This window comes from Crotalus tigris, unplaced genomic scaffold, assembly GCF_016545835.1.
Source record: "Crotalus tigris isolate CLP2741 ecotype Arizona unplaced genomic scaffold, ASM1654583v1 scf7180000018923.2277400, whole genome shotgun sequence".
Classification (NCBI taxonomy): domain Eukaryota; kingdom Metazoa; phylum Chordata; class Lepidosauria; order Squamata; family Viperidae; genus Crotalus; species Crotalus tigris.
Genome location: NW_024097276.1, coordinates 1,764,606 through 1,782,714, shown reverse-complemented (window position 1 = coordinate 1,782,714; position 18,109 = coordinate 1,764,606). Strand labels below are relative to the sequence as shown.

Here is an 18,109-nt window from a genome sequence, read left to right as displayed (position 1 = left end):
AAACTAAGTAAATAACATTTAGGAAAATCTTCTTAAGAATCAATAAGGAGAGAAAATAGTATGCTTTATTTAAGATAAGACATGAAAATTGAAACCTATACAGTACTAAAACTGTAATGATCTTGAATTGGGCAAAATGGGACATTATAGAACAACAATTTTCAAGCCAAGATACTTTTAAGTGGCCTACAGAATGTGTCCAAAATCCAGGATGACTGCTGAGGAAATGAAACTTGGGAAAGATGTGGCTGCTTGAATATCAGTGGCTGCTGCTACTCTGCTGACTGCCACTGCAGTCATGTGATCTTCATTTTCAACATCCCATGACAGTTTCCCAGCCAGTCTCACAATCCCTCACTCCTTCCCACTCAGCAGTAACCACTTGCCTGACTGCTGGAAAAGGAAGGGGCAGGAGGGGAGGGGATTTCCAATGCTCCCTACCAGATTCCTACAAGAAAACTCAATGGGGAAGCCAGCAGGAAGTTGAAAATTGCTCTTGCTCCCACTGATTTTTTGGTCCACCTAGATCATCCTGTTTCTCTGTTTAAGAAATGTCTCTGAAACGATGACCCAATGGGACATGAGCTGTCTAGTATAATCTACTAATGAACTTATAAACAACAAAATAGGTTTGAGCCAAAGTCCAGAAACAACATATCAAGCATAAATATAAATGTTTACTTCAAGTCAAACTCAACTTTGATAAATTTATGGACAAAGCCATAACAGTATGAAAATGGTTACTGCTGGCTTCTGAATTATTTTTTAATCTTTCCTAGAGCTCTGGTTATCTCTGGTAATCTCTTATCCAAATATTAAACAGGCCAAATTTTGCTCATCTCCTGCTATCAGGCATGAAAGATCCAAATCCACTCATGATGATCCAATTAATTTTGCCATCACTGCATATTGTCCAAGTTTCAATTCCTATTCTGAGCTCTTTAGTAATGTATATCTTTTCTAATGCTGTGCTAAATTTATCCTTGATACCATATATATGTATCTTAATAAAGTGATATGTTTTATTAATATGTTTTGGAATTATGCTTACTAAGAAGAATTTTGGTTTCATTTCAAATTTGATATCAAAATTTCTCTGGATAGTCTGTAAATTCCTTTATAGTACTTTTGAGATTTTATTTACATGTTCACTGCATAAAATAAAATGTTCCTTGTGTCTTATGACATTTCCAACATGCCTTTCCTGGTGATTATTAATAGAATTATATAACAATTATAACAATTTTATATCAGTTTTCCCTAATATTATAATTTAGAGCAAATTTTATACAATTGTTCCATAATTGCCTTCATTATCGTGATGTTACTGTTTATTTACACTTTTGCATCCATTTTATCATGCAATTTTTTTATTTGTTCTGGCCCATAATTGATTAGCAATTTATGCATCCTAATAAGTGTTCTGGTTCTCTATTGGCATTTCAAAAAATTTTAGAAGCCTTCCCTCGTTTTTGAGGTCCATTTTTATTTTTTCTACAATTAGTAGATCACCAATCATAATATATTCCACTCTGCAAGATAGAATTCTTACCTGTTCAAAAATCTGCTTTATCTATTAGTTTAAAGAAAATAATTTGTGTATTAAAGCAGCCTCTTTAAACTTCATGTTTTATGTGACCAATATCCATTCTAAAAATTCTGAATGAATTGGTGAAGTGCATAATAAGAATGATTCACATGATAGCTGTATAAGCAGTATTGATTACTCGATATATAGTACTGTAATAGATCTACTGTAGAAGTCTATGACACATTGTAAAGCATGTATTTTGTTATGCTACTGATATGATAGCAGGCGTAATAGAAAAAGGGAAATTATTTCTTAGAGAAAAATAAATAAGAAAATAGAACATTAAAACACTTGGATGTATTGAATTCATTTTTTTTTGTTAATAATTTCATCACAAAGCTTTTCTCAAGGCCTTTCAACAACTACAAACACAGGAAGGCAAATCATAGTGTTTGAAACTCTTGAAGTATTTCTTGAAGCAAACAATTTACAGAGTAATGACCTGTAAATTATGCAAAGCAGCCTTTTCAATGGATTCAATAGATTTTTTGAGTACCTTTAAAAAGAAAGAACCTTTTCTAAGCATTTATATAATTCATGATGCATAAACAGAAGGACACTTTATTTGCCATAAAGACAATCTGAACTGCTTAGTTTTACACCTAACCCTTAAGGGCAGCCTTTCAAAATCATGTTCAGAAGTTAATTAACATTGCCAAGACATAGAAAACATAGTAAACATTCTGTTCTACAAGTTCAAATATTAAGTTACGATTTAAAGGAAAGATAGGAAGATGGGAACGTATATTTTAAAAACACAAAATAATTCAAATGTATTTAATATTTTTATAATCAAACTATCGAGAGTGGAAAATAAATCTTTCTTCCTTAGCATTTCACTGAAAAACAAAAATTAGTTTATAACCAATTTGATCCACCTTTGTTAGAAAGTTAGTTTGTCATCCATGATTATTTCTTCTTGGTGTTGATTCAATATGGTGGTTTTCAATCCTTTCTCAAAATCACAAGCCTAGGTGTAAATATTGGGGAGAAGGAGGGGGAGTGCAACAAAAAGCATTTCTGATGATGCTTACAATTGTATTATATAATCTAAAATCATATACATTTTAAATTTCATGGAGTGACTAGCAGGAGGAAATGCTTTTAGAAGTACTTCCAAATCTAGCAAGAAAGCTTCCACCATCTGAAGACTGTCTCCACACATCAAGATGGAGGAAACTCATCACATTACTTTGGAGATAGTCCCTCTCCCAGCCCAACCAAACTCACAGGGTTGTTATGAAGAAAATGAAAGAGGGAACTCTGTATATATTGTCATGACCTACAGTAGGATAAATAAATAAAATTGTAATTGTGTCTTTGTTGGGAAATAAGAAACTACAAAGACCAAAAGCAATAAAAAGGCTGAAATCATGGATGACAAAAAGTTCTAGGAAGACCTATAGTTATGTTGGTTGCTCTGTGGTGTTTCCAAAGGCCTCACATACCGTATCTCCTTCATTTCACCACCTGATCAAGGTGACAGGAATGTTTCACTGGGAAAATCAGGCTTTGTGTTTTGCTGGAAAGTTTGATAATTCAATTTTCCAACAGTACAGAAAATCAATCCAATTTGATCAAATCAGACATAATCTTAATTCTTGCACAAAACAATTTAAATATACTTATTAGTGTTTTGCAGTTTTTAATTATTTCATGCAATAACATTTAGAATTAATTATATAAAAGTATACAATAATGAAAATTGAACAAAGTGGAAATAAATGGCTAAAATGTATCTCCAGTTGCAGTTCTCTCTTTTCTAGACATTACACTTTACTGGTGTTTAAAATAGCAATTTACCTTTGTTAACTTGCAGAAGGCAGCATAATTCATACAACACTCTCTTTCTTCCAGCACAGAAGGAAACCTAGGAACAGTCAACACCTAATTTACAAGATTCACTTGGTTAAAAGAGTTTCCTTTATTTCTCCTCAGTTTGATCCAGCCTCCCATAAACTTGCACTACAGAAAGAGGGGCACTGTGACATAAAATGCAGAACTTTTTTTCCCAAGTTCTTTCATAGAGTCTTTAATTTTCAGTATTTCACACTGTAACCTTTTGTTCTTTTCTCATCTCTGTATTCATATTTGCAACATCTTATGTAATATTGGAGGAAGGGGGAAAGAGAACAATTACAAACCTTTTTGCCATGTTAAAAATATTCAGTAAATTTAGTGTGGTAAAATTAGCGTCACTGATTAGCAACCTATGCCTATGCATAATTACGCAGAAATAAAAGCTATTAGTTTTATGAAATTATTTCCAAATAAACATGCACAGGAATGTAGTCCATTACAGCCTTATTTTATAACCAAATGCATCATCATCACCACCATCATCATTCTGTTCATCATCATCATCTTTTTTCCTCAGAAAGAATGAAAGACAAATATCAATGCACCATTTTAAAGACCACAAACAAATGAGCTGTTTTCTTTCCCAGACCAAACTGGATTGACGGAACATTTCATAACAGTTGTTAGCAACAGTTGTATTCTTCATACTAAAATACAGATTTGATTTTACTTACCTATTTTAATTCCAATAAAAATGGGAAATTATATGATTACCCAAAGTCTGTGAACAAGTCCTCATCTGGCTATTAGTGACAAAAATCACTAGTATATTCATCACTAGAAAAAAAAATCCATATATGAAAGTACCAAGACTGTGTTGGAAAACATCATTAAGCTTTAAAATACTTTTAACCTTGAGCAGAACAGAATCCTGTCAACCAACAATTTGCAATAGGTATCCTGGAAGGCACTTCTGTAACTGTCATTTTAACAACCCCAGTTCAAAAAGAGCTCAAATTAGCATCTTCAACGGCATCTCTTAGAAATACACGGCTGCCTTCACACAAAATGTTTAACCTGATTAACTTAATTAACCCATTTTCTGATTCACACAGCACAATGAATCATAAAGTGAGTCCAGGGTTTGCATAATATGAAAAGCCATAAAAAATAACCAAGGTTACATTAATCACATTTAGAACGGTTTTCTTATCTGTTGCAAAATAATTTACATAGGAAGGGTGGTAATGGAAAGCTTTTTCATGAATGCACAGAATACGCCCTTCAAGTTCAGCACTCAAGCATTTGCCCTTGTTAGTGCTTATGTGTGAAGGCCATGGGACTTGGTTCCACATAGAGGTCTGCTCGGTGTGGTTAACAGATGAGTGATCCCTCACAAGAAAGGGGCCACTGTAGATGATTGCACAAAAGAGTCGTGTGCCCGAATCGGAGGTAGAAACCGAAATGAGAGCGGTCAGATAAGGATTCTACATCAAGGAACTCAAATCACACTTAGGGACCAGTGCAAAGCAGTGCAGAGCCACCGCCTGGAGGGCGACTGCCAAGGAAGATCACCGTTGCGGAGCGAACCAAAATCACTACGCGATCTACGGGGTGGGGGGGGGGGTTGATAGGAGGGGTGGAAAGAGGAAGAATCCGCGAAAGCACGGGCCGATGGAGTCCGAGGCGTGGAGGCAGGAGATGGACCGAAAAGACGTCCGAGAGACAAACGGAAGAAGGCGGAGATGAATAAGGACAGGCGAGCGCTCGCAAGGCTCGGACCGATGGACCACAAGATCCCCCAAGGAAAGGCGCCTGACTCCCCGGTTTACCTGGCATTCGGTGCCGGTGACCCCCGGGCGACAGAGGCAGCTATAAGCAGGCTGAGGCGAAAGAAAAAGCAACGGCAGGCGGTGGGGCGCGGCGGGCAGTTTGGCTAAGACCGGCGAGCAGGTGCCGTTGTTCTTGCAGGGCTGGCTGAGGCAGGGGTCCGCCGCGGTCTCCAGGGACGAAGCGGTGGGCCCGGCGAGGGAGACGCGGCGCTGGGCCAAGCAGAGCAGCAGCAAGAGGAGCGGGACGGCACCAGACATAATGGCGCGGGCCGCCCCGGACAGCAAGGCAAGGAGCGCGCCCGGCTCGTGCTCTAGTTACCGGCAAGAAGCAAAGGCTGAGGAGACGGCAGCGCTACGGCGGCTTCCCGGCTCTGACAACGTGCGGGCGGAGACTGGGGAGGGAGTGGTCGGCATGGCCACACGTCAGCGCCAGCGATCGGCAGAGGGCGCTGCCAGGACCTTGGCGCTGGGAGCCCGCGGACGGGGAGAGGGGCGCAGCTGCCCGGGCAAGGACAGGGTGGCGGACGCCCGGGGCGAGGAGAGGGCGAGAGCAAGAGCAAGAAATGGCAGCGCGTGCGCGCTGGGCAACCTGCGGAAAACGGGACAGGTGTAATGGAGAGGTCGCAGCCGGAGGGGCGAGGACAGAAAAGTGGAGGGTCGGGAACAGCGCAGTAGACCAGCATCTTCACAAGAGGCGCTCATTTGGTGACCATAGGCCTCCTTACTGCCTGGGGTCTTAGCCAACCTTGCAAATTAAATCACCTAAACTGCCCTGAGCTTCTTGGATGGACCCCGGGCAAAATTAATAGCTATCATACCTTCAAAAAAATTTGTCATAACCTGTGGTTGAGGCATGCTAAAAATAAAATTGCCTATATATATGGCGGTTCTTGAAACATTAAGATGCATAGTTAATCAATGTAATGAATACCTTTTTAGAATTGATATCATACAGAAATAATAAAACGTTGGCATAAAAGGGCAGAATCACACAACCAGTAATAATAGATAACCCATTTATTTGTTGTTATTTGTTGTTTTTAAAATTCATTATTAAACCTTGATCTCACATATTATATTACATTGATAACAGATAGACACATATTGTTTGAGGTAAGTTTATTTACTTTTTTATTAAACTTATATACTGCTCATCTCATCTAAGTGCAGTGGTGGGATTCAAATATGTAAACAACCAGTTCTCTGTGTGGATGTTGCTTCCGGAAGTCCATTCTGGGCCTGGGCAACAAAAAATTAGCTACCGGTTCTGCCGAAGTGGTGCGAACTGGCTGAATCCCACCACTAACTAGGTTGCTGTACAGCATGGTAATACTGTCCATATTGAAAATATGCTATGCCTATACTTAGAAAATCTATAGTTCATTGTATGATGACAAAAATCTAAAATTTTGGGCTATAACAACATATTTCTGGATACTAAGTCAAAATCCAGCAATGGTGAGAAAAACTTGTTATCATTTTCATAAATCATGGCCATCATTTTACATTTCTAGCATATAAAATTAACCCTCAGACATTTTTAAACATTCTATGAGATGTCTAATGAGGGAGGAATTTCTCTTGAATCAATCTCTATGAGATCATTCAAACCTTTAATTTTTGTTTTGTTTTCACAGGTTTTTCCAAGTCTTTATTCCAAAGTTTTTCTAAATAAATGAATGGACATATTAAGTAATAGAAGAGAATATAATAGGTATATAATATAATAGGTAGCTCAGAGTTCAAATGTAAAATCCTTGTGTTCTCTGAGCTTGGTTGCTTGCTTGCAGACATTTTATTACCCAATTAGGTAACATCAGTGCACAGCATCAGCTCACAGATACATTAACTGTACATTCAATTGTCTACTTAAAATAGTACAAATTTCAACACACACAAAATGCATTTTTGTGCAGAAATAATTCAAGAGTTTTAGATGTATCTGAACTAAACTATGAAATCAGTTGAACTTTGAATATAATCAGTGGATTCCTCAGTTTTAAGCATCCCAGATTCTTCATAATTATTTAAAAAACTGGAATTAAGCGCCTTTCATGATGTCAAAGGGATGATATAGTAACTATCTCATTGTATCCATGATGGTTTTGGAGTGTGATTACAGTACTTGAATCCCAGTCATGTCTGTTTTCAGGACTGTGTGCTGCTTTGGAAGCTACCCTTGGTCATTTCCACTTGGATGTGCATACCATCCACTTTGTCCAACTAGCTATCTACTGCTGCCAAATAGTAGGGCTATTGGCAGGAACCAATGTAGCATAAAACTTCATGTTGTTTCACTTGAGAAAGTAGCCTCAGTAATGGATAGATAGACAGCAGAACGTTTGTCCACACAACACACACATATCTTCTGATCTGTCACTTATTCTGTTTTGAAAAGATGTAAGCATATTTCTGCAGAAGAAATCCAGTCCAGGAGGGTTTTTTATTTGCATTAATTGACAAAATGAGGGTGGGGCAGGGAGTACCCAATTGAAACAATCTCAGTGAAACGGGAAAAGGTGGGAAAAGGGAGCTTTTCTTGAAATCAGCTTCAAGGTATGGCATTTATCTTTCTGAAGGGAGGATCTACAAGCCAGCAGTACAGCATGTATCCTACATATGGGAAGTAGCATATTCAATCATTTAGATTTTGGTGACATATGTTCTCCATAAGACAGAATTGAGCAACCAAACCAAACCAAACCCCAAATGATCACATAGCTCATGTCACATTTTCATTGATTCCAAAGCTGCTTTAAATACTCAGCTGCAAATTTTGAGCTAGATTCTGGAGAAGATAATAAGGTCCATTTCAGAACAGTTTAGGGCCTGGGTTTAGCATCAAATGTCCTGACCGATTAAACTTCTCAGGAGGGAGACATGGAAAATTCTAACATATTGAGTTTCCTTGTTTTTATATCACTGATTATGTCATCTAAAGGCATCAAATCAAAGGCGGGGGGGGTTCCTCTCTGCAGTCCTACCAACAAAAAAAAATGGCAGCTGGAGGTTTTTAATCTAATCTAGACCTATGATCCTTGAGCTTTGGCGGTATCACAAATTTTATTCTTCACTACTGTTAAAAGTCTACCTATGTACATGAAGATCAAGAAATCTGGAGTTCATCAGTATTGCCATCAGTAACATTCAGCTCTATTTTTTCATGTGAATCAGGAAAGGAAAATTATGGGGAGGCTGAGAAAGGAATGCAAAAGAGAATAGACCTAATCAACAAGAGAAAGAGCACAAATTAGTTGATATTTGTATGATGCATTGTCATTCAGCCCAGATGAAAAAAAGCCTCAGAAGAAGTATTTCAAATCACTCAAAAAGATCCTACCTTAATTAATTCACTGTATGGAGGGGTAGATAATTCCTCTGAAAGTTTCCAAAAATTTATCCCAATCTACCAGTGAAAATACCTTACTGAAATTTGTATAGTTCTTGCATTCTTGACCATGCCTAGCTGCATAAAGCTTGATATCAGTCTTAGAAACCCCTTATCCTTTTATAAGAGACAATAGTTGTTTTTGTGTTCTGGTTCTATTCCATGACCATAGATCCACGACAAAGTCCATTGACAGCAGCATACGTTCCTGAAGCTGTCTTCCAGAGCGAGTACTGGTATGTGGCTTAGCCAATTCTCTTGATTCTCATCTGTCAATAGAGACACAGCTAGCCTAAATAGCAAAAAACTTCCATGCAAAGATTGGTTCTTACACCAACTAACATCCTACACAATCTAGCCTGACTGATTTATGATGTAATCATTGCTTGATTTGATTACTGCAGTACATTTACTTGAGGCTAGAGATGATCTAGAAGCTGCCATTAGTACAGAATGCTTTAGTTGCATTATCCCTGCTAGTGGAGTGGCTGAATAGAACCACAAAACATCAATCCTACAAGCACCGCACTGGTTGCCAATAGGCCTAACTTAAGGTGTTATATTAATCTGTAAGGTACCTTGCAGTCTAAATGCTCATCATCTCTCTCATTTAGTTTGTTGTCCCATTAGCAAGTTTGATTCACAGTATAATAGCTTAAAGTAGGACTTTCTATTGGCAATGCCTTGATTATAGAAGCCTCCAAGAGATACTCAACTAATCCCTATGCTTATGCATTTATGGGGTATAGTACTTCAGAATCAGGTTACTTTATGTTTGCTGGTGGAGATGTGAAAAAGAGAAGGAAGAATATTACATTCTTAGACACTGTAGATTTTACATAAGATTTCCCCCTCCTTTTCTAAAAGGGGGTTCTCTGGGAAGAAGGATAATATAGAAATTATATAATGTTACTGAAATCATCAATTTAGTTTTTTACCATTGAGGGCCAGAAAATACACATAATTTTATATATGTCTTAAGCTTAGCATAGTTTTCAAATCAATACATTTTTCAAACACTTTTCAAATCCAGGGAAAAAATGGAAAATCCTGGCCTAATCGGTTAAAGATACTACATAGTTTACCTTGATCATTGTCAAATCTGCTGTGGCCATTGGTCCTTCCTAAAATGTTACCTGTTGCACCAGCCACCAAGAATGCCCAGATATATGCATATATACCCACATACACACACACACACCAGTTTCTGTGTTTGATGGCAAACTGAGAATGTCCTGACAATATGGGGAAAGCAATGAATTTTCCCTTCCCCAACTGGCTGCATCTTTTTATCTGCTGAATTTTAATATTACATAAAGTGCCACACTTACTCCCTCTGGTGGTCCATTGTTCCTGAACTTAGACTCTTGTGCCTGCTGCTTTGCATTACAGCTTCTGTGCAACATCCGTGTTGGTATGATATTCAAGGAATTGTAATGAGAAACACCTGGTGGGCAATTAAAGTGAGGGCTGCTATATTAGATAATGTATTTCCTTTGACCCCCAAGTGTTCCTTCATAGCATTTTTATAATCTCTCTGTTCGGTGCTGACTCCTTTTAAATGTAGAATGAACTAAATGAAACTAATCTGATAATGTCCAGCCAGCAGTATATGAAGGTATTAACATGAGTACAGTTTATTACAGTTTTTTTGTAATAGGTTGCCACTTTTGATTTGCAGAAGTGATTCTCATGGCTTTTACAACTTGCTTCCATCAGCAATCAATTGATTAAAGAAGCCAAGAGAGACTTGCCAAAGTCTTTGGCAGAAAAGAAAATTGAATCCAGCTCAGCTCTCTAGAGCAGTGTTTCTCAACTTTGGCAACTTTTAAGACGTGTGTGCTTCAGCTCCCAGAATTCCACACATTTTGAAGTTGCTGAGATTGAGAAATGCTACACCAGAAGAATATCTATTCTTTTGTCTTTTCTAAAACCTAATATACTTGCTTTAGTTCTAAAGAAGAAAGAAAGTACAAATCCATGTACACAGTGGAATTTTGGGCTGACTGGTAACACTTTGCCTAGGGACCTGCTCAGTGGCTAAAATCAACTGTAAACCAGCTCCAAGTCCCATTATCATACACTAGATATGGTTAGTAAGGGGGCATGTTTATCAGTAGACCTGTTCATATAGTACAGATTGAAGAACTGGCAATATTGTAGCCTTATTTCAAAGGATTTTCACATCCTGCTAGCAAAAAGGATTTGCAAAAAACAATCATTATACTTGGAATAGATTATAATCAATATTTTAAAATTCTTCTAATTTCTTCATGTGTACAAATCATATGTTGCTTACTGTATTTCAATAACTCTATGTTAGGACTCTGCAGTTAGACTTGGGAAAGCCAAGGGAAATCATCAAAACAATTAAAAAACGAAAATTAGAATATTTCCGACATGTGATGCGACACCCAGAAAAATACGGCATACTCCATTTAATCCTCCAGGGAAAGATTGAAGGCAAACAAGGTCCATGCAGAAAAAGAACATCTTGGCTTCAAAACTAAGGGACTGGTTTGGACAAAACTCAGCAGCAGTTTTTCGTGCGACTGCTGATAAAAACAGGATCGCCAACATGATCGCCAATGTCCGATAACGGATATGGCACAAGAAGAAGAAGAAGAAGAAGCTTCAACATGGATTTTAAATAGCAGAAAATAGGTATTGAACCAGAATAGACTGTTATCTCCAAAAAGTTATAACTATAAATAACTATAAATTATAAATAGCACCATTTGCAAATCATTTCAACGTTAATTCTTTTCAGAAGTATATATCATATAGACATTTATAGTGCAAATGGAACAATTATCTTTGGTAGGGAAAGTGCTTACTTTCAGTTAAGACCACTGTTATTAGGCCATGCTTGTTAACCGTTTGGTCAATTGCATTTAAAATATTTAAAACCTCATTTGCGTCCAGCTCTTTATCTGAGCAGAATGTGCTGATGTAAAATGTTTGTGAGTCTATGAAAACAATAGGAGAAAATTCCTTCAAACTGTTCCCTAAGGGAAGGAGTCACATATACATGTATTAAATGTACATGTACTTTGCTCAACTATTCAGAGCTTTGCATAATAAAAACATAAACCCTCTGCTTCAAATTAGGTACAATTGTTTCACTACCTAATGTATAAACTTTGATGCCTTGATGCCCTGCTGTGTCACTTATGACCTTGTAAGCTGGGTAGAACCACAGGAGTAGAAAGGAATGCATGGGAGAAGGGTGGGAAGGACAGGATCACAGGAAGATGATTCCCAGCAAGCAAAAAGCCTGTCTAGTTGGTTTTTACAGTAAATAGCTTTCTTTGCCTCTGGCAGAATGCACTTTCCGACTGTGAAGGGAACTGACGTTACAGGAGGCATGAGTTTATTTTTCAATTTTAAGCATCTGGGAGAATTTTTTTTTTTTTCCACCATCTAGTTATGGTGGCCCCAGTCCACATAAGCATGCTGACTTGGCTGCCATATCATCCTAAACTAAGAGCAGAAAATGAAAAGTATCTAAGGCAGTATTTTTCAAACTTGGCAACTTTAAGATATGTGGGCTTCAACTCCAAGAATTTCCCTAGCCAATATATGAAGGCTGCAGTATTTTTTCCTTTATCAGTAAAGGGAGGAAAAAAAAACTTAAAATAAAAAGACTAAAAAAGCACCCATTTTGGTGTCATAGCACCCTCTAGTGATAAAGAATAAAAAAAACAGTGCATGGGGGGTTCAAGAGGATGGAATTTCTGTTACCCAAAATAAAGTTGTATTTTAAAATAATAAAATAAAAATATTACTTTTTTCACTGACAATAAAATATTTGAGAAAAAATAAATTTAAAAAGTGTGCAGACTTCGTTGTGCTATGCAACCCTTGTATAGCATTCAAGCTAAAATAAGGTACAAATCCCTGCCTAAATCATAATGTGGTTTGATTAGCTTTGGATTACATTCTATTCATGTTCTATTGTAAGACTAGCCAATTACAAATTGATTCACTAAACCACAGTTAAGCAAGCCCTGTTTTAACATATACAAATTAGATTGTTCCATACCTAATTAAAAGAGTCAGCTGCACCCTTAATAAATGTGATGGTGCCTAACTTCATTTTAAACAAGTAAAGTCTCCATGAACTTGACTCCTGGTGTCTTTCTGACAACATTGCATTCCAGGCTGATTTTTTTATTCACCAGTCTAGCCTGCAGCCCTTGTACTCCCTTATCTCTGTCCACCCAGATTCTCAACTATTCTGACCTTCCCAACCAACAGGGTAAACATGTGGGATCCTAGCTAGCTGAGCCCTAAGCAGGTAGCTTCAATGAAATAAAGAAATAGCATTACAGCATTACAAAGTTTATATAATCTATGTGTTGGCTTTTTTTCTCACACTGAATGTATTTGCAGGTAGGAGACATTAAGCAAGAAGATCTACTAAGATGTTGATTTCTAAAGCTGTGACTTTATTTGTAGGTAGATGGATTCTGAGCTGTCTGTGAAACCAGGAAAAAGAGATCATGGCGGGTATCTCAAGGAGAATATTGGCTCAGCATGCAAGAAATCTGAAAAGAGTAAATCTCATGCCAGAGATAATTAAGAAAGGGATTGAAAATAAAAGTGCCAACATTGTTTGAATACTGTTTATAATGCTGGTTGCTACACTTTAATAAAAGACATAATAAAGCTACAAAAATGGCAGATGACATCAAATAAGATGATTACAGGATCAAACATATTATTTATGAGAAAAGGCTTTGAAGTTTGGGACTCTTATTTAGATTTTTAAAAAAGACTCAGAGGAGATATGATTGAAATTTATAAAATCATACTTGGTATGCAGAAAGTGAACAGGAAATATTTTCTTTCCCCCTATCACTTTGTAAAAACATCAGGGTTATCCAATGAAACTGATTAGGACATGTAAAAGAAAGAAAATAAGGCACTTCTTCACCCAGCCCATAATTAATCCATGGGATTCATTAACCTAAAACCATGATGATAGGCATTTACATGGACAGTTTTAAAAAGCAACTGGATTTTTAAAAAGGGATTGATTAAATTCTTGGATGACAGGTATATCAAAGATTATGGATCTTGCAAACAGATATTTCCAGACTGGAGACAATATGCCTCCAAATACTAATTTGAGGAGAACAAGAGTGACATTTAATGTTTCTTTTTCATATTTACAGCCATCTCAAAGGAATTGAGTTGGTCCCTTGCAAAACAAAATGTTAGTTTAAGATGGGCCTTGGCCTGATCCAGGAAGGGTATTCTTATATCTCTATTTTGCAATTTGCTTACAAAATAATTTCATTTACTATTCCTTTATCTTTGTTTTATTTTTAGTATTTCCTTTATCATTTCTTCCTTTACCATTTAGCAATAATTTCCTTTATCATTAACAAAATGGCATTTTGTTCACCATTCCCAAACTATTAAAAGTATTCTGATAAACAGAATAACTAGCATGTCTTTTATCTGGTGCATTGCCAGTATAAGATTTGTTTTACACAAATTGTCTAATGTTTTAATGAAAAAAATATAGATTAACATTGTTTATTTATCTTATACTCTACTACAATCCAACAACACTAAGCAACTTCCCTAGTATCAATATATCAAACAAAAAAAAAAAAGATCCATGGTATGGCTAAAAGAGAACTCTGGAAATGAAAACAAAAATAATGTTTTTTAATGAAGCGGTTCTTAACTAGAGTAGGAGACTGTCCTCTGAAATAAATAACAGTGGTATCAAATGCCACAGACAGATCTATCAGATCCATGTAGGGCAGACTGCCCCTCATCCAGGTCTTGGCATAGGTCAGAGATGGCAAATGTTGGGTTCAGCATGTCAAAAATTAGGAAAATGCCTAACATGATTCTGATGGGGTGTTACACCCACAACTCCCAAGCAAACAAGAAACAATTCTTTACATATTCATTTATTTTTTAAAAAAATACAGTCCAATCATAAGTCTGATCCCCAAGATATTCCATGTACCGCTTATCCTTCAGGTGGCATTTTGTTTCTGTTTATAGGCCCTTGCAACCAATTTAAGGCTGTCTTTTCAAAAAGGGGCAATTCAGTCTCCTTCAAAGCTGGTAGTAGCTACTCTTCTGCAAGGAGGCGCTTACAATCTCCCAGACCCAAACAATTAACTTTCCCCCTGCTTCTAAAGAACAGGTGATAGGAAACAACCTAAACAGTATTCCCTCTATTTCTTCAGAGTTCCCAGGCTGAAAGGAATCCCGATACAGTAATAATGCAAGACAGTTCGCCAATCACTATGAAGTCAGCCCATATGGGCTCAAACTATGTTAAATCTGAGCAATTTGACCTACTGAGATTTGTATTTAATATCTCCCTATTAGGAAGTTGGTTGTTGTAAACAAGACTGCCTGCTAATACATACAATAAGGGAGAAGAAACAAGACAAGCTTTGCCTTTCTAATTGCCACAAAGTAGGCCCAAACATGGGCATGCATTTATTCAATTAATTCAACTTTAGTGCCACCTAATTGCTCAGTTAGATTTGCTTTTCATCTTTTTCCACTGGCTCTCTAGACACTGTTTCTCAGCTTCCTGTCCTGAAGACCCCCCTAAATCAAGATCCAGGCTGGGGATTGCTTCCCAAAGAGGCTACTCAAGAAGCAATACTGTTCATGGCCTGATTTGCCTCACATTGCCAGTTACTCCACAGCATTGCACAGAATTGCTTACTGAATGTTTGGGAAATTATTTACAGAATAACAAAATAAGAGAACAACAGAGTTGGAAGGGATTTGGAGGTCTTCTAGTTCAATCCCCTGATCAGACAGGAAACCCTATACCATTTCAGACACAGTTGTCTACTCTCTTCGTAAAAACTTCCAGTACTGGAGCATTCACAATTTCTGGAGGCAAGTTGTTCCACTGATTATTTCTTCTAACTGTCAGGAAGTTTCTCCTTAGTTCTAGGTTGCTTCTCTCCTTGATTAGTTTCCATCCATTGCTTCTTGTCCTGCCTTCAGGTGCTGTGGAGAATAACTTGACTCTTTCTTCTTTGTGTCAATCCCTAAAGTATTGGAATATTGCTATTATGTCACCCCTAGTCCTTCTTTTTATTAAATGAGACATACCCAATTGCAGCAATCGTTCTTTATGTTTTAGCCTCCAGTTCCTTAATCATCTTTGTTGCTCTTTTCTGCACCTTTTTAAAGAGTCTCAACATCTTGCTTTAGGTTGATTAGACATCTTGGGAAGCACTTAAATCATTCTTATGTACATATTCACAGAGAGAGGTAGATTATAATCACTCTGTTAAATCATCAGAATGTAAGCATTCAGGTCTTTCCCAAGCACTTTCTCAATAATTCCAAAACCCTACAGCTTCTTACTTCAAGCAAAGCCAGATCCTTTGATTCATGTCTGCTCAGAACTATGTAGGCTTGGTTCAAATGGAATTTACTTCCCCAGAAAACTACCTAAGATTGTTCTCTCATGTATGTATAAAGTTATGTAAGTATATAGAATTTATAGATTGATATCTGAATTTGTCTTTCATTGCAGGTGTCCAGTTCTTAGCAAGAGATGGAAGGGGAAGGGGATTTGTCCTTCACCAGATGCTCCATCATTCCCAGACAGTTCAGCTGATAGCTACAGTCCAGAAATTGAATTGTTACAGTTCTTTTGTACATATGGTTAGTCATATACATTTGTTTTAATAAGTAAATAAAACATAAACAGTCATGTTATTGCCAAGCACATTTAGCATGTTTTGTGAAAATAGCAAAATAACTTTGCTTTTCCTTTCCATTTTATCATAGGGAATAGTAATTCAGAAGCTAAATGATATTCATATATCAATCTTACGTGTAACATCATTTATTTGGCCCATGTTCAAGGAAAAGTGGTTAATACATTCTCATATTTTAGGATTCATATATGCAGCTATATTACTGAAGAAACTTAATTATTGTTGAAAAGCCTATAGCAATAAAAGTGTAAACAAGAATCAGTGGATGGAAACTAATCAAGAAGAAAAGCAACATGGAAATAAGGAGTAACTTCCTAACAGTGAGAACTAGGGCTTTTTTTCTCATAGAACGCCCAGAATGGAGTTCCGGCACCTTTTTTGGATGGAACCTTGTAGGATTAGGCAAGGCAGATTGTATGACGTGTGTGAGTTCCAGCATCCTTTAAAAAAAAAAAAAAAAAGCACTGGTGAGAACAATTAACCAATGGAACATTTTGCCTTCACAGGTTGTAGGTGCTTCATCACTGGAGGTTTTTAAGAAAAAACTGGACAGCCATCTGTCTGAAATGGTATAGGGTCTCTTGCTTGAGCCGGAGATTGGACTAGAAGACCTCCAAAGTTATTTTCAGCTCTATTCTGATTATTTTGAATGGGATTTAAAATTATTAAGAGAATATGAGAAAAAGTGCTGTATAATTAAAAGTTTTTAACTTAGAAGGGAAAATAGGACAACTGCTAAATTTTCATTACCATGGTGTAAAACATTTTGGGGGACCACACATTAGCTCATGCTTTTGCTGACCCTTGAACAGTAGAAGATGCCTTAATGAAATCTATTTGTATACAGTAGTCCTTGATTTACAAACAGAATTTCCATTGCTAAGCAAAGCAGTTGGGTGAGTCACACCTGATTTTTATGAGCTTTTTGCCACAGTTGTTAAACAAATCACTGTAGTTATTAAATGAATCAGGTGGTTGTTAAGCAAATCCAGCTTCTTCCATTGACTTTGTCAGAAGACAGATAGGAAGGACAAAAATGTTAATCATGTAACTCCACTATGCTGTAACTGTCCTAAATACATGCCAGTTGCCAAGTGGCTGAATTTTGATCCAGTGATCATGGGGATGCTGCCACAATCATAACTGTGAAGACTAGTCATAAATCTAGTCAGTGCCGCTATAACTTCAAATGGTTATAAGTCAAAGACTATCTGTATCCAACCCAATATTGTTGGCTCTGGCAAAGTTAGTAAATACCATATACCAGAACACAGAAAATGTACCTTCTTTGCCGCAACATCTACTCTCTGGAATGACATCCCCCAAAATCCATGTTGTTCCCACCCTGATAAAAACCTGGCAGTATTCCCAGGCCCTGTGATAGAATATTTGTGGAGCCCCTATCAGTTGTGGTACATACTATATAGAATGTGGTTTGTTCAGACACATTTTTCTTTTTAAGTGTAAACTGACAAGTGTCATTCTGGAGCCAACAGGCCTCTAAATTTAATGAACAAACACTATCAGAGAAAAAACACTGCTGAACGTGCTGTTGTAGATGAAGATCCACACCTCATCTTTAGAAAATTTAACTTAGCTTCTAAGACATATTAGCCAAAAACATTTCAATTAATCAGATTACACTAAGAATAAACAAAAGCACTTTACTAGTTGTGATTTTTATATGTACATAAAACATATGTATAGATGTTATATCCATTCCGTAGTAGCTAAAGCAACTAGCAGAAATGAGATTTATTCGTCTTGTCTT

General features: G+C 37.0%; 1 protein-coding gene across 1 annotated transcript in view; it reads right to left on the bottom strand.

Annotated features, from left to right (window-relative positions):
* Positions 1-6,029, bottom strand: part of LOC120314411 (delta and Notch-like epidermal growth factor-related receptor) — a 153,446-nt gene extending 147,417 nt beyond the window's left edge. The window contains exon 1 of the mRNA XM_039357474.1: positions 5,224-6,029. Within this exon, the coding sequence (XP_039213408.1) occupies positions 5,224-5,481 (258 nt within the window). The 5' untranslated portion in view covers positions 5,482-6,029. The remainder of the gene's footprint in view (positions 1-5,223) is intronic.
* Between the last annotated feature and the right edge of the window lie 12,080 nt (positions 6,030-18,109).